Here is a 17,748-nt window from a genome sequence, read left to right on the forward strand (position 1 = left end):
ATCATCCAAGACTGCTAAAACATGAAGAAAATGGCAGAATGCGGGTAAAACAGATCAGAAGACAAACAATTCTCCCCCTGAGTTCAGTTACAAATTTAATTAATGCATTATTTTAACGAGCATCATCAGCATAGAAGCATGTCTTCTGGAATGGTGGCCAAAACATGAAGGGGCATATGAATGTTTAGCATACCTGCTATGTAAAGACCTTGCAATGCCTGCTACAAAAGTGCCATACAAATGTCTGTTCTTACTGTCAGGTGACAAAGTATGTAAGAAGCGAGCAGCATTACCGCTTGTAAATGTAAACAAAACTTGTTTGTCTCAGTGATTGGCTGAACAAGAAGTAGGACTGAGTGGACTTGTAGGTGCTAAAGTTTTATATTATTTTGTTTTTGAGTGCAGTTACGTAACAAAACAATCTACATTTGTAAGTTGCACTTTCACGGTAGAGATTCCACTACAGCATTTGTATGAGCTGAACTGAAAAATACCATTTCTTTTATTTATCGTTTTACATACAAATATTTGTAACAAAAAATTATTATATAAAGTGAGCACTATACACTTTGTATTCAGTGTTGTAATTAAAATCAATATTTGAAAATGTAGAAAAACATCCACAAATATTTAATAAATTTCAGCTGGTATTCTACTGTTTAACAGTGAGATTAAAACTGATTAATTTTTTTAATTTGTCATTAATTTTTTGAGTTAATCATGTGAGTTAACTGCGATTAATTGACAGTGCTAAAATTTATATGCACAAATCCTGTTATCCCAAATGAAGTTTCCCAAACAAACACACACTAGTTTAGATAAAATAATAAAACAAATTTATTAACTACAGAAAGGTAGATTTTAAGTGATTAAAAGTAATGAGGCATAAAAGTCAGAATTGGTTACAATGAAATAAAAAGTAAAACACAACTAATAACTAACTTAAACTAAGTGAATTCAAAGCAAAAGGTCTCTTCTTACCACATGTTACAGGAGTCTTACTGGCTGAATCTTTCAGCCAGGATCCCTCCCCAGTCCAATGATTTTCCTTTGTCCTTCAAGTGTTGTTGATATCACAAGTAGAGATGAAAGGAGAGATGATTTGGGGCTTCTGTTCCCCATTCTTCATATTTTTCATAGAAAATCATCTCCAGCTGAGGTTTCTGAGACAAAGTCCATAGGACAGAAACTTCCAGCTTTTTTTTCCAGCCAACATGTAAAATCCTTGCTTACACCCTTTTTCCTGCCAAAGAATGGCCCCTTGATCAGGTGATATTCCATTTGATTTTGTTGATACGTGGCTGAGGCATCAGTTTGCCATTTGTCTTTGAGGAACATGTTTACAGAAGCAGGCACAAACTGGGAATATGCCTCAGTAATGTCATACAGTAGAATTTTATAACTTTACATACAATGCTGCTACACATTTTACCATGACAGTAGTGGTCAGCAAATGGCGAGTTTTTCAATGGTATCTCACAAGGCATTCTTTGTATAAAATTATCATAGTCTTGTAAGAGGGGTGAACAGTCTGCTACACCATATATGCTTTGCCTTTAACATATATTATTTGTGTAGCTGCAATCAACTTAAAAAGGGAGGGATAAACCATTGCTTCTTCCTTTCAATCAACTTTATTAAATATTAAGCAATGACAATATCTTAAGTTAATAACTTGTTTTTCCATATAGTTTTAGTAAAGTGGGACATGAGAAAGGGCTTCAGCAGCATAGCCTTTACCAAGGTTCGACTGAGGAGGAGAGGGACAGAAATGTTTCCAGTGCCCTTTTCCCCACTTGAGATGAACTTGAGAGGAGGGGTATTTCAGCCCCTCCATGTGTCTTACTGCTCTTACCTATGATGAGTTTGCAGGGTCAAACCCCTTAACTATAGCCTGCCTCTATAGGACTTCAGAAATTTGCCAGGCCAAACTGCTTGTTTGCAGCAAATCTTACATGAATTTGCAAAGTCTTGGTGACCACTGTTCCACAATACTTGGCTAGTAAACCATCTCCATAGCTTTTATGGTCAGGAATTAGAGACTTGGACTCAGGCTATGTCTACATTACAGCACTTTTGTGCAGCTGCTCCGCTGTAGCACTTGTGGTGGAGATGCTCTAAGGTGACAGGAGAGAGTTCTCCCTTTGGCTTAACTCCTGCCTCCACAAGAGACAGTAGTTATGTCAGTGGGAGAAGCTCTTTCACTGAAATAGTGCTGTCCACACCAGTGCTTAGATTGGTATAACTTACATTGCTCTGAAGTGTAGATTACTCACATCCCTGAGCCAAGTAAGTTAGACTGAAGTAACCTGTAGTGTAGACAAGGTCATAGACTTTAAGGTCAGAAGGGACCATCATGATCATCCAGTCTGACCTCCTGCACATTGTAGGCCACAGAACCCCACACACCCACTCCTGTGATAGACCCATAACCTTTGGTCAATTACTGAAGCCCTCAAATAATGATTTGAGGCCTTCAAGTTACAGACAATCCACTATTTACACTAGTTTAAACCTGCAACTGACCCTACCCCATGCTGCAGAGGAAGGTGAACACCTCCCAGAGTCTCTGCCAATCTGACTCAGGAGAAAATTTCTTCCCGACCCCAAATATGGCGATCAGTTACCCCCTGTACATGTGGGCAAGACCCAGCAGCCAGATACTTGGGAAAGAATTCTCTGTAGTAACTCAGAGCCCTCCCCGTCCAGTGTCCCATCATTGGCTGTTGGAAATATTTGCTGCTAGAAGTCTCAGATCAGCTACATGCCATTCTAGGGAGTCCCATCATACCATGCCCTCAATAAACTTATCAAGCTCAGTCTTGAAGCCAGTTAGGTACTTCGCCTCCACTGCTCCCCTCAGAAGGCTGTTCCAGAACTCTAACCTCTGATAGTTAGAAACCTTCATCTAATTTGAAGCTAAAACATGTTGATCACCAGTTTATATCCATTTGTTCTTGTGCCCACATTGATGCTTAATTTAAATAACTCCTCCTCCCTCCAGGGTGTTTATCCTTCTGATGTATTTTTAGAGAGCAATCATATCTCCTAAAGCCTTCTTTTGGTTAGGCTAAACAAGCCAAGCTCTTAGAACATAAGAGCATAAGAACGGCCGTACTGGGTCAGACCAAAGGTTCATCTAGCCCAGTATCTGTCTACCAACAGTGGCCAATGCCAGGTGCCCCAGAGGGAGTGAAGCTAACAGGCAATGATCAAGTGATCTCTCTCCTGCCATCCATCTCCACTCTCTGACAAACAGAGGCTAGAGACACCATTCCTTACCCATCCTGGCTAATAGCCATTTATGCACTTAACTACCATGAATTTATCCAGTTCTCTTTTAAACGCTTGAAGTTTCTTCTCATAAGGTAGGCTTTCCATTCCTCAGATCATCCTATTAGCCCTTTTCTACACCTGTTCCAATTTGAATTCATCTTTCTTAAACATAGGGCAGACAGTTTTCCAGATGAGGGCTCACTAGTCCTTTGTATAATGATACTAAACACTTCCCTATCTCTCTTGGAAATGAGCCGTCCCTTTTTTGACATTACTCTTAAGGTTAGGCTGTGATGTAAAGGGACAATACTTCTCTACCTCACAGGGCTGTTGTGAAGGTCAATTCATTTATATATGTGTGGTGCTTAGGTGATATGGGTTTACAAGAACACAGAGATAGAGGGAAGAGCTATTAGTAATTTGTATGGAAATTCAACAATAGCCATTGTTCTTCTCTTATGCCAGGGCCTAGCAAGTGGGCTAAAACATGAGGGAATAGTGTGGATTATTTTTGAAAGCAACTGCAGTGGAAAGTGACAAATTACTGTAGAGAAAGGACTGAAAAAGGAGGGGCCTGGAAGAGATGAAACTCCACAACTCCAGACCAGCACTGGAACCTGGGCAGAGGCAAAGGAAAGGAATGACAATTTCTTGGAGAACCAAGAGCAGACTGGCAGATGCAAGCATGGACCAGTCAATGGCACCATGAGTTCAAGTTGATAAAACAACATAAAATAACCTGAGAATTTAAGTAGTTCAGGATAGCATAACTCAAGCGAAAGATCTGGCATCTTAACACTTCCATAAACAGCATTTCAAAAGGTCTTTGGATAAGTTACTTTGTGACCCTGAATTACAAAACTAGGAAAAGATAGAATAAATACACAAGAATAATTTTATCTGCTATTTGTTATTTGCTTTGCACTAGTAGCCCTAGTAGTAGTCCTTATTGCTAGAGGAAAGATATAAACTACTTATTGGTTAATGTGTTAATTCCTTGTCTATTCCACATTAACAAAAACATTGAGTTTAGCTGTGGGTAGTTGCACTTGGTGATCAGTATATGTATATACCCTAGTAACTTAATGAATTTATAAGCCATTAAATACAAACACAGAAATGTGCAGGCATACGCATATGTATATAGCAGGATTTTCAACTAATATGTCAATGACTTCTTTTTTGCTCAGGATCCAGAGGGAAAAGCTAGGAAGTTTTTTTTTAAAACCACCTTTTCCTCCGTATTGTCCAGGTCTGAGTACGATTAGGGAGATTGGAAACTCAGGACTTTTAAAAATCAGGTCACTTATTTAGGTGCCTAAGTAAGGATTTATGGGCCTAATTATAGGAATCAATTTTAAAATATTTTGGGCTGTGTGTCTGCAAATGGAAGAGCCACATTTTGAAAAACATGGCCCCGCACAAATAAAATGAGGATGCTAACCATTTTCCAAGTTATGTCTGAACCTATTTGGGAAGGAATGGTGGACAGAGCCAACTGAAAGTACACCAGTGTACATGTTCAAGAGTGCTGTATTTTAAAACCAGAAGCAAGGTAAGCAGCACAGTGCACTTTACCTTACGCCCCACATACACAGGGATTCCAATAATCATAGCAGGAATAGCAATGCCAGCTATTAAAGCAATTCCTACAGGAGCTCCAACAAGCGTTCCCAGTTGCCACAGTATTTTCTTCTTACGGCTCCATGGTTTCTTCCCCCAAAACGTACAACCTGATGGGCTAATAGAAACAAACTGTAAACACACACATACAACTGCTTAGAAATGAGCCAATGATAAGTTACTTTAAGACATGACAATATCTAATAAAATTCATGTTACACAGATGGCGATTGAGTGTCTAAAAACTACTTCTTTAGACCTTTCAGATGCGCCAATGTCCTTTGAAAGGTACTATGAGTCATATCACATAACGTCTTGTACTGCTCAGTGCTAACACAAGTTATTACTTTTACATGGAAACGATAACTTCCAATTATATCAATTTAACACTCAAAATAAACGGTCAGCACTAGAATTGCAGTTAAAGTAGCTATTGTGAACATCTATACCATTTCATTTTGTCACACTAAATACGTGCTGCGTCCATCTTTCTGAGCTTGAAATTAAGTGAGAGAACATTTGATTTTTGTTTTCTGAAATAAGATGAACAAAGTGACTATCTTAAGCACCTACATGACAAAAAAAATTATTCCATTTCTCATACCTAAACACTAGAGGCTTAATTCTCTATTCTGTTGAGACACAAGATGGCTTTTGGTTGACTGGACAACTTGGCCCTAGATATTTTAGCACAAAACATTTATTCATTCAAGCAGAACTTTAAATCAGTCTGCACTAGTATAACACTCCAGTCACTCCTGAAGTTAAACAAGAAGTCAAAACAGGGAAAAGCAAAGTAATGTAAAAATCAGGAAACAGGATGTAAGTAAAATACTGAATGTATAAAATGAGAAAATATTTGTCTCAGATAATCTATAGCTATAACTATTTTTCCTAAACATACCTCAGATAATGTAAATCCGAGATCTCCTTCATGCATAACCAACAGAATTCACAACCACACACAGCACAAGTCATGTGGTTGCAGCTTCCATCATTCATTTTTATTATGTAAGCAGCACAACGTGGGCATGGCTTTATATCATCAGCTGTTTAAAATGAAACATGAAGATCATACTTTTTCTATGAAAAAGTGAAATTTACCTAAACGCAGACAAGAAATACTTATGATATTTGACTGATCACAGTAGTTCTGACGCAGACATACCTAAATCTTTGTTATAAATATGCTTTACTAAATCCTTAATTGCAGGTGGCTTTTGGTCATAATCATTACAAACCATCAATAAAGTAGAATTAATCACAACAAATTAAATATAGAAAAATATATCACATTTAGATAGATCAATAGCTTCACACACACAAAAAGATTTTCAAAGTCAATAAAACGTAAGTTAGATATTAAACAGGCACATGAATAAACATGAATGATGACAGGCAGTCTTTGCATATAATTCGCATTTTTCATACAACCCTTATTTCTTCTTCATACTTAATATGCACTTCACCTTAAATATTCCATATCTTTTGTTCTCTTTTTCACTCCTCTGCTCTTGACTCCACTCCATGGCCTCCCCTTAATGCTCTTGCTCCCCAAAGCAGATACATTTATATTTGTTACATAAACAGACAAATCAGAATCTGTCTAATGCTCCTAATTGAGCTTAATACTGAAAATATCACTAAGGGTTTATTTCTGTCACTGACAAGTATAAAAATGAAAGTTCCCCAAATGGTAACCTTAATGATAGGAAAGAGAAGATACGGCATACTGACAATACTCTTTCTGTTGCGATTTATGGACTATTTCCCAGATTGTTACGCTGATTCAGAATTACAGGACAAACAATTCACTCACCATAACAACATAAATCACCCCTGTGTAGCAATATTAGTTATGGAAAGCACGCCCCATTGGTTAGCTGGTCCAAAATAACTGCTCATGCAGAAGAAAGGCGTAGTACAGTAGGCTTTTGGTGGAGAAAATGGGGCAGTGGAAAACTCCTGCAGATTCCATCTGCTGGAGACATGCCTAGCAAGGGAGAGTCTGGAGTAGGTGTCAAGTCAGCAGAACCAGCTCCTATACCCACAGACCATGGTGCACAGGAAGCAGGAATGATGAGAGTATGGTGCATGCTGCCAATTCCCAACTGGCATGTAATCTCTAGGGGACCAGATGCAAACTGTACAAGTTAGAGCTGCTCCTAGGCTAGGATTAGGTCAGAGAATCAGGGAGACATAACGGGACACAGAACACAATCTTTCCCCTCATATGTCTAATTAGTTTAGTCAGAGAGAAAAGAGTCAGTTGGGCAGAGAGAAACGAGCAAGAGTTTCGTTTGACAAAGCTTGTGTCAGACAAAACAGGTAACTCTTGGCAATACCACAACATTGCTCCACTGATTATTCAAACCTTCCTTTTACTCAGTAACAGTTGCAATAGACTTAATTTTCACATATCTGAGTTATTTAATTTCTGGCTGGCCAATGTAGAAGCACTTAACTGACTAGCAGAAATGACCTTGATATATCCCTCACGTGGAGTAACAGTTTATGCATTCTTATACGGGTGCGGGTATCGGTAAATCAATAATCATTTTGCTTTTTCAGATCTATTTATACCAGTATTATAAACTGTGTCAAAATTCCACCTACAGGGGAAAAAAATGTGTTTCAGCTGTGGAAGCTATACAATTAGGAAGAGAGTGGTTCCAGTCAACCAGCAGTACTTCAAGAATGCTTGACTTCAAGTTCACTGCATTTTTAAACTATGAAACAACTCAAGATTTAAAAATCCTAAAAAGGTTTGTAATAATTGAAGCCATCAGCACTACACCCTCATGATTTTACCGCTACTGAAAACCAAAAATTTCCCATATTAGAAAAACTCAGCACTTTTTTTTTTTCATTTAATCTAAAGTTGTATTAATGTTTTACGGTTCTGAAACTGGTACAAAAAAAGAAAGAATCAGGGCTGAAGCTAATTAAGTCATCACATATTTCTTTCTTTGGTAATATTAATCATGTAATTGTACTAGTAAGACATTTTACAGAGACACACGATCATAAATACCTGCTGCTCCAGACTCCTGGCTATAACTAATAGATGAAGAACGAATTGTTCTCAGGCGCAGACTATGGGCTCTTTCCTGGCGAGCAGCATCACAGGTCTGGTTTGGATGCCAAATCTGTTTACAGTGGTAGCAGAACTCAGTACCGCAGCCTTCACGCCCACAGGTAAGTTTGGGACAGCTGGCACAGCCAAAAGCAATCACAGCATATCTTAAATGATCAAAAGGGGGTGGGAGAAAGATTTTTGTTAATACGAAAATAATATCTATAGATAAGATAACAGGGCAACAGCAGAAGCAGCTTAAGCATGTACTGTTGTACTAGGGAAGAATGGGGCCCCTAGCTAAGGTCACCCCACCCACCTCCTCAGATCCAAAACTGTGCAGAGCAGATACCTCCAGGGGCATGAGGACAGATGCAGAGTTTGGGGGAAAACTGCAGGGAGGAGCTAGCCAGAAACTAAAGTTGGCAGAACTCTTGTAGGAGCAGTTTAAGCAGGGACAGATAAGCACTGAAATTATTTTTCTACAACTTTGCCTGGACTCTCTCAGCTCTGCCCCCCAAAAACAATCATAGGCTAACATTATGTTTGCTACCATCACACTAAGCACTTTGCTTGTAGGTTAGAGCTCCTTCCCCTACCCTTTGTATTATCTATTGACAGTGTAAGCTCTTTGGGGCAGGAACTGTCTACTATTCTATTTATACAGTGCCTATCAGAACTGGTCCCCAATCTCAGTTGGTCCCTAAGCACTAAAATAAACAAACATGATTTATAATAATACAGGGATTCAGTATGGCATAGTCCCCTGAAACAAACACTTCTTGGGGGAAAAGTAAAGTCAATACTCCAGCACGTCTGACGCACTAATGAAACACCTACAAACATGAAATGATAAATTGCCTTTTCAGATATCTATTAAGTTAACTTGGTTTTAGAAATTTAACTTATCTTTTAGGGGCAAATGCGTGTTTGGATTAGGAATTAGAGGACAAAGCCCAGATTTTTAAAAGTTATCTAGGCCAGGGGGCAGCAACCTTTCAGAACTGGTGTGCCGAGTCTTCATTTATTCACTGTAATTTAAGGTTTCACGTGCCAGTAATATATTTTAACATTTTCAGAAGGTCTCTGTCTATAATCCTATAATATATAACTAAACTATTCTTTTATGTAAAGTAAATAAGGTTTTTAAAATGTTTAAGAAGCTTCATTTACAATTAAATTAAAATGCAGTGCCCCCTGGACTGGTGGCCAGGACCTGGGCAGCATGAGTGCCACTGAAAATCAGCTCACGTGCCGCCTTTGGCATGCGTGCCATAGGTTGCCTACCCCTGCCTTAGTGCATAGGTATTATGATAGTTTTTAATTACTTAGTCACATACTATTTTTCCACAAGACTCATCTTACTCAGTGCACAGAATGGATGGTGCCCACTTAATGAGCAGCTATTCAATATTTTGTGTTACCCTCATCGTTCAGTGTGTGGACCTGGCCTTAATTTATTGCACAGTGCTCAAACCCTGCTATGAAAGACAGAATTAAGTTCCTCCTGAGCTTTTCTGTGGTGCCTATTACTATAGCATGAGTTCTTCACAAACACCAATCAATTTATCTTCACAACACGTAATAGGTGAGGGGACGGTATTATCCCCATTTTACAGATGGGGAACAGAGGCAAAGGGATTAAGGTCAAGGAATCCACTAAATTTGGATGCCAAATTTGAGACTCTCAGGGCCTGAATTTTCAGAGTATTTAGCATTAAATAGTATTTAATATGCTCAAAGCACAGCTCTCACTGATTTTAGCTTTAACTTTGAGTGCTCAGCACTTCTGCAAATCAGACCCCTGGGTATCAAGCTGGGCACCAAAAAATGAGGAACATACCATTAGTGACCACCTATAAAAAAAGATGGTTTAAGTCATTTGCCCAGCATCCCATAGAAAGTTTGGCAGTGGCAGAGATTCAGCTAAAACCCCTCACTTCATTCACTACACATCTTCCAATTTTTGCAACAAATGAGGCAGGAGTCCAACAGACAATACACTATTACACAACCCTGATTCACCCCCAGAGCAGGTTCATCCTGAACTCAATGTGGCACACTGAATATGGAAAAAATAGTCTTTAATGGGAGAGGGATAGCTTAGTGGTTTGAGCATTGGTCTCCTAAACTCAGGTTTGAGAGCTCAACCCTTGAGGGAGCCATTTAGGGATCTGGACAAAAATCTGTCTCGGGATTGGTCCTGCTTTGAGCAGGGAGTTGGACTAGATGACCTCCTGAGGTCCCTTCCAATCCTGATATTCTATATGATCACTTACTTTCACAACCCATCAATTCTGGCATTTCCAAAAACTCTTTAGTGCTTTACAATGCAATCTTAATAATGTTATTTTAACAGTTTATTGTGCAAAATGTCCCAAGTTTTTTTTAAAAAAAAAAGCAAACAAAAACCAAATTCCATCATCTAGCATTATATTGCCACCCACATGACCCATCAGCAAGATTGGATCCACTGCCTAGATCTCTGTCACTTGAGCTGAGTAACTGATAGCAATAACAGGCTGTCGATTTGCATGTGGACCAGCACTAGAGGGGCAGGAGACACAGTTGGTTTCACAGATATTTCCTGACATCAGAAAAATGCTGAGATTCAGAAATCTTTAGTCCCATTTCAGGCTCTGATTGGGAGTGTACTCTTCTAGTGGGCAGACAACTCCTCTGTCCTTACCCACCAGCTTGAGCCTTTCTGCCTTGTCCCAACCCTCTCTTACACCTCCCACCCACCATGGCTCCTTATTTCAGTCCTGTTCTCCTTCTCTAGTCAATCTCAATCCCCACTCCTCAGGCTTTTAATCTCTATCCCTTTGTCCAACCAGGCCCCCTCTTCCATTCTGGATTTGCTGTATAAATCCATGTCCCCCTCACGCCCAGTCTCTCCTCTTCCCTACCTCCAGTCCCAGCCTCACCCACCCTTCAACCCCTTCTCAAGTCTTTGTTGGACCTGTCTCTCTTGTCCTTGCTCCCCTGCATTGGCCCCCAGGCCTAGTCTCCCTTTTAGTTCCCGCATCCAATCTCAGTCTTCTGCCCACATCCTCTCCTTGGTTCATAGATTCCAAAGCCAGAAGGGACCTCTGACCATCTAGTTTGACCTCCTGGATAACACAGGCGATAGGACTTTCTTGATCAGTTCCTTGTCCCAATCCCCCACTTCCTGCCTTCTTGTCCCAGTCTCTGCTCAGACAATTCCACTCTCTCCCTGTATCCCATCTCATTGTCAGAACTGCCTTCTGTCCCCTCTCACACACTCATTCCTACTATCAGTCTCCTTCTCCAGCCAGTTCCAGTCTTGCCCCTTCTCCCAGCACCTCATCCAATCCGTGCTGCACTCCAGCCAACTAGTCCCCATGTCCCCACCCAATTTTCCTCACTGGCTTTCCAGTCCCAGTTTTCCTGATTCCCAGTCTCCTTGTCCAATCAGTTCCACCCTCCTCTCACCTGCCAGCTCACAGTCCCAGCCTCTCCACCCAGTCCCAATTTCTCTCCCTACCCCCAGTCCCAGTCTAACCAGACTCCTTTTCCAAATCTATTCTTTACCGCTACACTGGTCCACCTTGTTTTTCCTCTGCATTTCAATGGGATTGCTTACGCCTCGTGCTGCCTGGGGGCCAGCAAAGTGAAGGAGGTCCAGCACTGAGACAACAGAAAAGACAGGTCCAGTTAGGGGTGGCTCCAGGCACCAGCATGCCAAGCGCATGCTTGGGGTGGCAAGCCACTGGGGGTGCTCTGCCGGTAGCTGCAAGGTCCGCCGAAGCCGCGGGACCAGCGGACCCTCCACAGGCAAGCCGCCAAAGGCAGCTGCCTGCCGTGCTTGGGGCAGCAAAATGCCTAGAGCCACCCCTGGGTCCAGTGCCTGGACTCCTATCCCTGCCCAGAGCAGCTGGAAGCAACCATTTCAAGGAAGTCTGTTGCCCTGGGCTGGAGCATGTTCAGTTGCTGTTTGAGGGTGGCACAAGTTGAGAGATGCTGGACCATGTAAAGATGCAATCTTTGGAGATTTTAGCAGTTAAACTCTAGACTGTCTCTACAAAGCATGTGTAAAATACAATTCTTAAAAAGGATGATTTGGCCAAAATTTGGGAGAGTTTCACTTGGACAGCAAAAGGCACATCTCTAACACAAAAGGTCACCCTGCCCTTCTTCTGTCAAATATCAAGTTCCTGCTCCCAAGCATGGGGGGTACTAAGAGATTTTGAAAGAAAAGGTCACCAGACTTTTTCTCAGAAATAGCTGAACCGTTTTGGTTGATATTTTCTAAAAATATTCTACCAGAAGCAGACACCTAGCATGGAAAATTCTATCCCAAATGGTGGAAGTCTGATGAAGTTAAAAACCACTGAAAACGGTCTTATAATGAAAATTGTCAGACAAACCTAACAGATAAGGCTAGTAGCACCACCTATAACACACGCAAACTTAAGTAGGCTCAAAAGATACTGTATTCTTATTAAAAAAACTATTAGAAAAGCATATGAAAACACTTAGCAGTACAAAAGTGTACATGCCAAAGTACTGTAAATTTTTATGACTAGTTATGAAGTTGTTTCTTGTTTATACATCAGTACAAACAAAATTATGATGAGACTGTGTGAACACCTTAAACATGTGTGTTTTTAAATGGCACTTCTCAGTTTAAAAAAAAAAAAGCATAAATTTTATAAACCCACTGTTGATACAAATTTAAAGTGAAGGAATTAATTAGGAACTCCAAATGGAAAATACCTCGATTAAATTTGCAAAGCAAGTATGTTCTTCTAAAATATACTTAAATTCCAAAATTCAGTTTTTTGTTAAAAGAGGGTTTATACAGAATGTAAAAAAGTTTTCATAACACTAAAAAAAAAAAGAAAATAATTTGTATGTACATGTTCCCCTACAACTGTAACACCATGGTAGTGCAGGAGAACAAAAATGTGAAGCTACTCTAGTCTTTGCTCATACTGAGTGAAGTACAGAATATAAAGTTATAAGTATCAGATTTAACAATTTTTTGTTTTAAGTTGCTAAGTTTTTACGATGCAAGCAAATTTTAAATCAATGATTGTACTTCAATTGAAAAAAAAAAAAAGAAAAGAAAAAAGTTAAGATACAAGCACAGCCCTAGCTTGCAGGAGTGACTGAGAAACTATCACAAAACTGGACAATCCAAAGGGGAGGGAATGAAGGGGATGAAACAAAAAAGCAAGAGACTTTTAAAAGAAACTTGCCTACCCCAAGAATTTTTTGTAAAGCTTCCAACTAGTGGGAGCTCCAATATAAATAAGGCTCCTATAGCTAGATCCATTTTTACCACTGTGTCCATAAAATCTGCTTTTCAACAGATTTAAACCAACGATGGATAAGGGCTGATGAAGACTTGCCTACACTAGGATTCTGATTTTACAAACACTTATACATGTGCTTAGCTTTAAGCACATGAGACTTCCAATTCAAGTCAATGGTACTATCCACATGCTTACATTTAAGCATGCACTTAAATATTTGCAGGATCAGGGCCTAGAATTCCTACCAGAGGTATTTTTTGGCAACATTTTTAGTGTAAATTCACCCACTGTATGTACTATTTTACTCATTTCATAATCTTACAGTTTGTAACCCTTATCATTCCTTGCTCCTCCCTGCATCCTTCTTCCCCTCTTGTTTATACGCCCAGAATGTTGTGCCATTTAGACTTTAAATTATGACATTTTGGGTCAACAAAAAGGTCTTTGCTCTGTGAGGTACCTACAGCATTTTAAAAGTGCACAATAAACAAATTTTGTGAATTAGCAAATCAATCAAGGATACATCATCACATAATGTACTAAGATCATTTGATAAGAAAAGCCCTGCTGAACTTTAATTATTTATAATAATGCTCCACAGTTCACGAGCACATATGCTGCAGTACTGTTAGTTCAACACTCTCACTATAGTTCTGTTTCTGCTCTTAAATCTTTGCTTAAAAGCCTGACAAAACTGTGTACAAATTATTGGTATGGAATTAGTGCAAATGCAAATTAGCAAAGTTCTACAATACTTCATTCTAGTGAGGAAACAGCAATCTGAAAATTCAGAGAGAGAAGTACTTCTTCATACATAAACTATCAAATACTTTCTGTCCTTATACCACTGTATCCAAAAGCAGACTTCTTGTCTTTGGCCTCAAGGCTCTGTACAAATCTGCCCCTCCCTTCTTCTATTTAACTTATCACGTCACCCACACTGCCTTCATTCTATCAACTATCCCATGTTTTGTCCACCCATTTTCAGCGTCTTACATGCACGGAATTTGTTCTCTCTAGAATGACCCGTAAGGCCATTACCCTCTCCTCCTTCAAATCCCTTTTCGAGGCTCAATTTTATCAGGAGACCTACAGGAAATCAAATAACCGATGGTGGCCTGGCTGAGCATCAGTTGAGGATAGCTTTCTTGTTTTGTTTTTTAAATAATAATATTTGGAACCATGTGAAAACATAACTGCATGATCCTATTTTCATTACCCTCTGCCAGCCTTCCTCCCTTTTTAGGGGCAGAGCGTTGGGATGCTGGAGGAAGCGAGTGCTCTAGCTGCACTGCAAGCTCTGCGGTGGGGTCGGGGACAAAGGGTTTGGGGTGTGGGAGGGGGCTCAGGCCTGGGGCAGGGAGTTGCACGATGAGGGATCCGACTAGGGATGCAGGCTCTGGGGTGATGCCACGGATGAGGGGTTTGGGGTGCGGGATCTGGTGTGGGGCTGGCGATGAGGGATCTGGAGTGCAGAAGAGGGCTCCTGGCTGGGGCCGAGGGCTCTGGACTGAGGGACGGGGTGTGGTCTCTGGTAGGCGGTTCCAAGCTGGGACTGGGGGTTGGGGCACAGAAGGGGGTGAGGGATGCAGGGTCCAAGTGGTGTTTTTCTCAGGCAGCTCCCAGAAGTAGCCAGTATGTCCCTGCAGCCACTACGCGCAGGGGCGTCCGGGGGCCACACGTGCTATCCTTGACCACAGGTTCTCAGCCATTGGGCACTACGGAGCTGGCGCTCGGTGTGAGGGCAGCGCACAGAGCCTCCCTGGCCAGTGCTGTGCCTAGGGACCATAGGGACATGCTGGCCGCTTCAGGGAGCTACACAGATGCAGGGAGCTTCCCTCAGCCCCACTGCCCAGACTTTTAACAGTTCAGTCAGTGGTACTGACTAGAGCTGTGAGAGTCCCTTTTTGAGCAGGTGTTCCGCTTGAAAACTGGATGCCTGGAAGTGCTAACAGCAGGCGTGTCTCACAACCAACAGCAAGATGACTTGTCTGCAGGTGAAGAGAATTAAAATTAAATAGACTTTTCAAGCATATTTCTTGGGCAGGGGGGAGGTTGGCATTAGATATCGATAATGCTTTTTAGCTTATTTTTAACTCAGTACATTAATTTGTTGGAAGTACTTAGTGTAACTTGTACAAAAAAATAAAATACTAAAACCATTTGATCTTATTACCACAACAAATGAATTATCACAGTTTTACACTGTTATCCTTCTCCACAAAATCTGAGTGTCTTTGGCAGGGTTTTCGGTTTATTTTTTAAGGGAATTCTGTTTCCTCCTAGCTACTGGCACTTGAAGTGCCAGCGCTTTAAGGTGCAACAATTCATCCTTCCTTTTAAAGAGCCTTACACTTAGTACTTAGAGCTCCATACATCTACCTTATCTATTTTGTCACCTGATTTGCTTTATATACACCTTATTCACAAACTAGAACAATTTGTTACCAACATTTTCTTAGTTAGAGGATAAGAGTTTATCGACAATAATGTGGAAATGATTACAACATTAGAATTACTCTAATTTACTTGTTACAAATTCAAACGTAGAGAGAGATGATGGGGGAGATTTGGTGACAGTGATTTTACTAGGTAGAGGAGTTCAAAATGCCCCACCAGATCAGATGGGAAAAGGAAAACAAAACAAAACAAAACCAAAACAAACATGCACTCTTACCCACAGTCTGGAGCTGGGCACCATCTACAATCCGGGTCTGCAACTAGCCACCGTCTAAGCATAAATTCTTCATATTTTTCCATCAAGATGTCATCATTTAATATCAAACGAATATCATGGGGATTAAACCGTTCAGAGCATTCTGGGCAGCTGATATTAACTCTGCTCTCAGAGATTTCTATCCGGAGATACTGACGTAAGCAATCCACACAAGACCTATGGTGACAAGTCATTATTTCTGGGAACCTGTCCTTAGAGTGCCGCAAAAGGCACAAGGGACACTCCATGAAGTCTCCACTAGGTTTGCTGCTAGAGGTGCCCCCACTGTCTGAAGAGGTATACGTGGAGAAAATGGAGTTCTTGTCTGTACACATTTCTGAATGTATACTTTCAATACTTGCAATTCCATCCACCCCTCCATTTAAATCCCTAGATTTGCGTTTTGTGTCCTTTTTCCTCCGAAAGATAGAGGCCAATGAAATTCTTCTTTTCTTTGGTGCCTTTTTAATTGAAGGCAAACTCACCGAGGAGGCAGAAGACTGCAGGTCCCGATCAGAACCCATTTGCTGATGCAAACTCATTTCTAGAACATTCATCAGAAGTGTATTAAAGCTAACATGTAACCCTAATCATTTTTAAGGCTCAATTCAATATGAGAGGACATATGCTAAGTCATGTTGTCAGGTAATCGCTACTGGACAGACAGTCTTCATGCAGAAACTTCTTCACACACATTTATTTCCTGCCAACTCTTCATAGAAATTACCTGAATTGGGAGGGGGTGGGGGAAGGAGCAGAGAAAGCGGGGAACAGAAAAAAAAAAAAGACAGGTTAACTCATATTCATTCAGTCCCTTTGCTAATTCTAAAAGATCATAGTACCTGCGCACCTTATTACTCCTATTATACATACTACAGCTAACTCTTCCTCCTCTCCCACCAAGAGCCTTACCTATCTGTTTGTTTCATTAACCTGCTGCACCTTTGTCATTTACCAAGATTGTAAATTCTTGTCTTTTTATTACACTGTGCTGTGAATAAAACAATTGAGCAACAGCTCCTGTAGGTACCACTGTAATACAAGCAACGATAGAAGAATGATGGAAAATAAAATATAAGCAGCTCTTCCAAACAGAAGTATAGCGTAATTAGTGCATTTATAGTGTTTAACTTATTAAGGCTACAATATTTAGTAGTTTGGGGATCGGGAGGTGGGGAGAGACATATAATAGAATTATTATAGCTAGCTAAACAAAACAAAATAAATTAAAACAAAGACAAAACAATTTGTTCTATATGAATATCCTTACACTCACGGTCTGTGGGCTTCTAGAAACAGAGTATGAGTGGAACAATCATGGGATTTCCATGCTGAAATCCAGGCAGGAGGAAACAGAGATTGGAGCTGTACTTCCTTCAGGTTTCCTTCTGTAGTTGCTACTAAGCAGCCAGGAGATCCAGCCAATGGCAGCATGGTTCTTTTACTGAATCTTGCCTCCAGGCAAAAGGGGAACCAGCAGAGTAGCAGCCACCCATACAAGACAGCATGGGTCTCTCTTCCACCCAGTCTCATGGATCCATGAAGGAGCATGGCATCCAAAATCCACAACCTCCATTTTCCACTGTCTTCTAGCAAAGGAGCCAGTTATAGAAAAATGCAGTAAAGGCACCTCCATTACTCAACCTTCCCACAGGTTTTTCCATATGGGGGCTATCTGGCTCTCAGACAACATAACACCCGATAATACAACTTTTGGTAATGAGGGGAAAATGGGAGGTGTTTCCTGGAAGATGTCAATGTTGTATAAGTGAATG

General features: G+C 40.5%; 1 protein-coding gene across 6 annotated transcripts in view; it reads right to left on the bottom strand.

The window, feature by feature from the left end:
* RNF19A (ring finger protein 19A, RBR E3 ubiquitin protein ligase) overlaps nt 1-17,748 on the bottom strand; it is a 90,116-nt gene that overhangs the window by 17,286 nt on the left and 55,082 nt on the right. For all 6 annotated transcript variants that reach the window (XM_030553576.1, XM_030553580.1, XM_030553578.1 and 3 more), the window contains exons 3-6: nt 15,935-16,700; nt 7,934-8,142; nt 5,804-5,948; nt 4,855-5,017 (exon numbers count right to left, since the gene is read on the bottom strand). In XM_030553576.1, coding sequence (XP_030409436.1) covers nt 4,855-5,017; nt 5,804-5,948; nt 7,934-8,142; nt 15,935-16,530 — 1,113 coding nt within the window. In that variant the 5' untranslated portion in view covers nt 16,531-16,700. The remainder of the gene's footprint in view (nt 1-4,854; nt 5,018-5,803; nt 5,949-7,933; nt 8,143-15,934; nt 16,701-17,748) is intronic.

The sequence above is a fragment of the Gopherus evgoodei genome, chromosome 2, assembly GCF_007399415.2.
Source record: "Gopherus evgoodei ecotype Sinaloan lineage chromosome 2, rGopEvg1_v1.p, whole genome shotgun sequence".
NCBI classification, from domain to species: domain Eukaryota; kingdom Metazoa; phylum Chordata; order Testudines; family Testudinidae; genus Gopherus; species Gopherus evgoodei.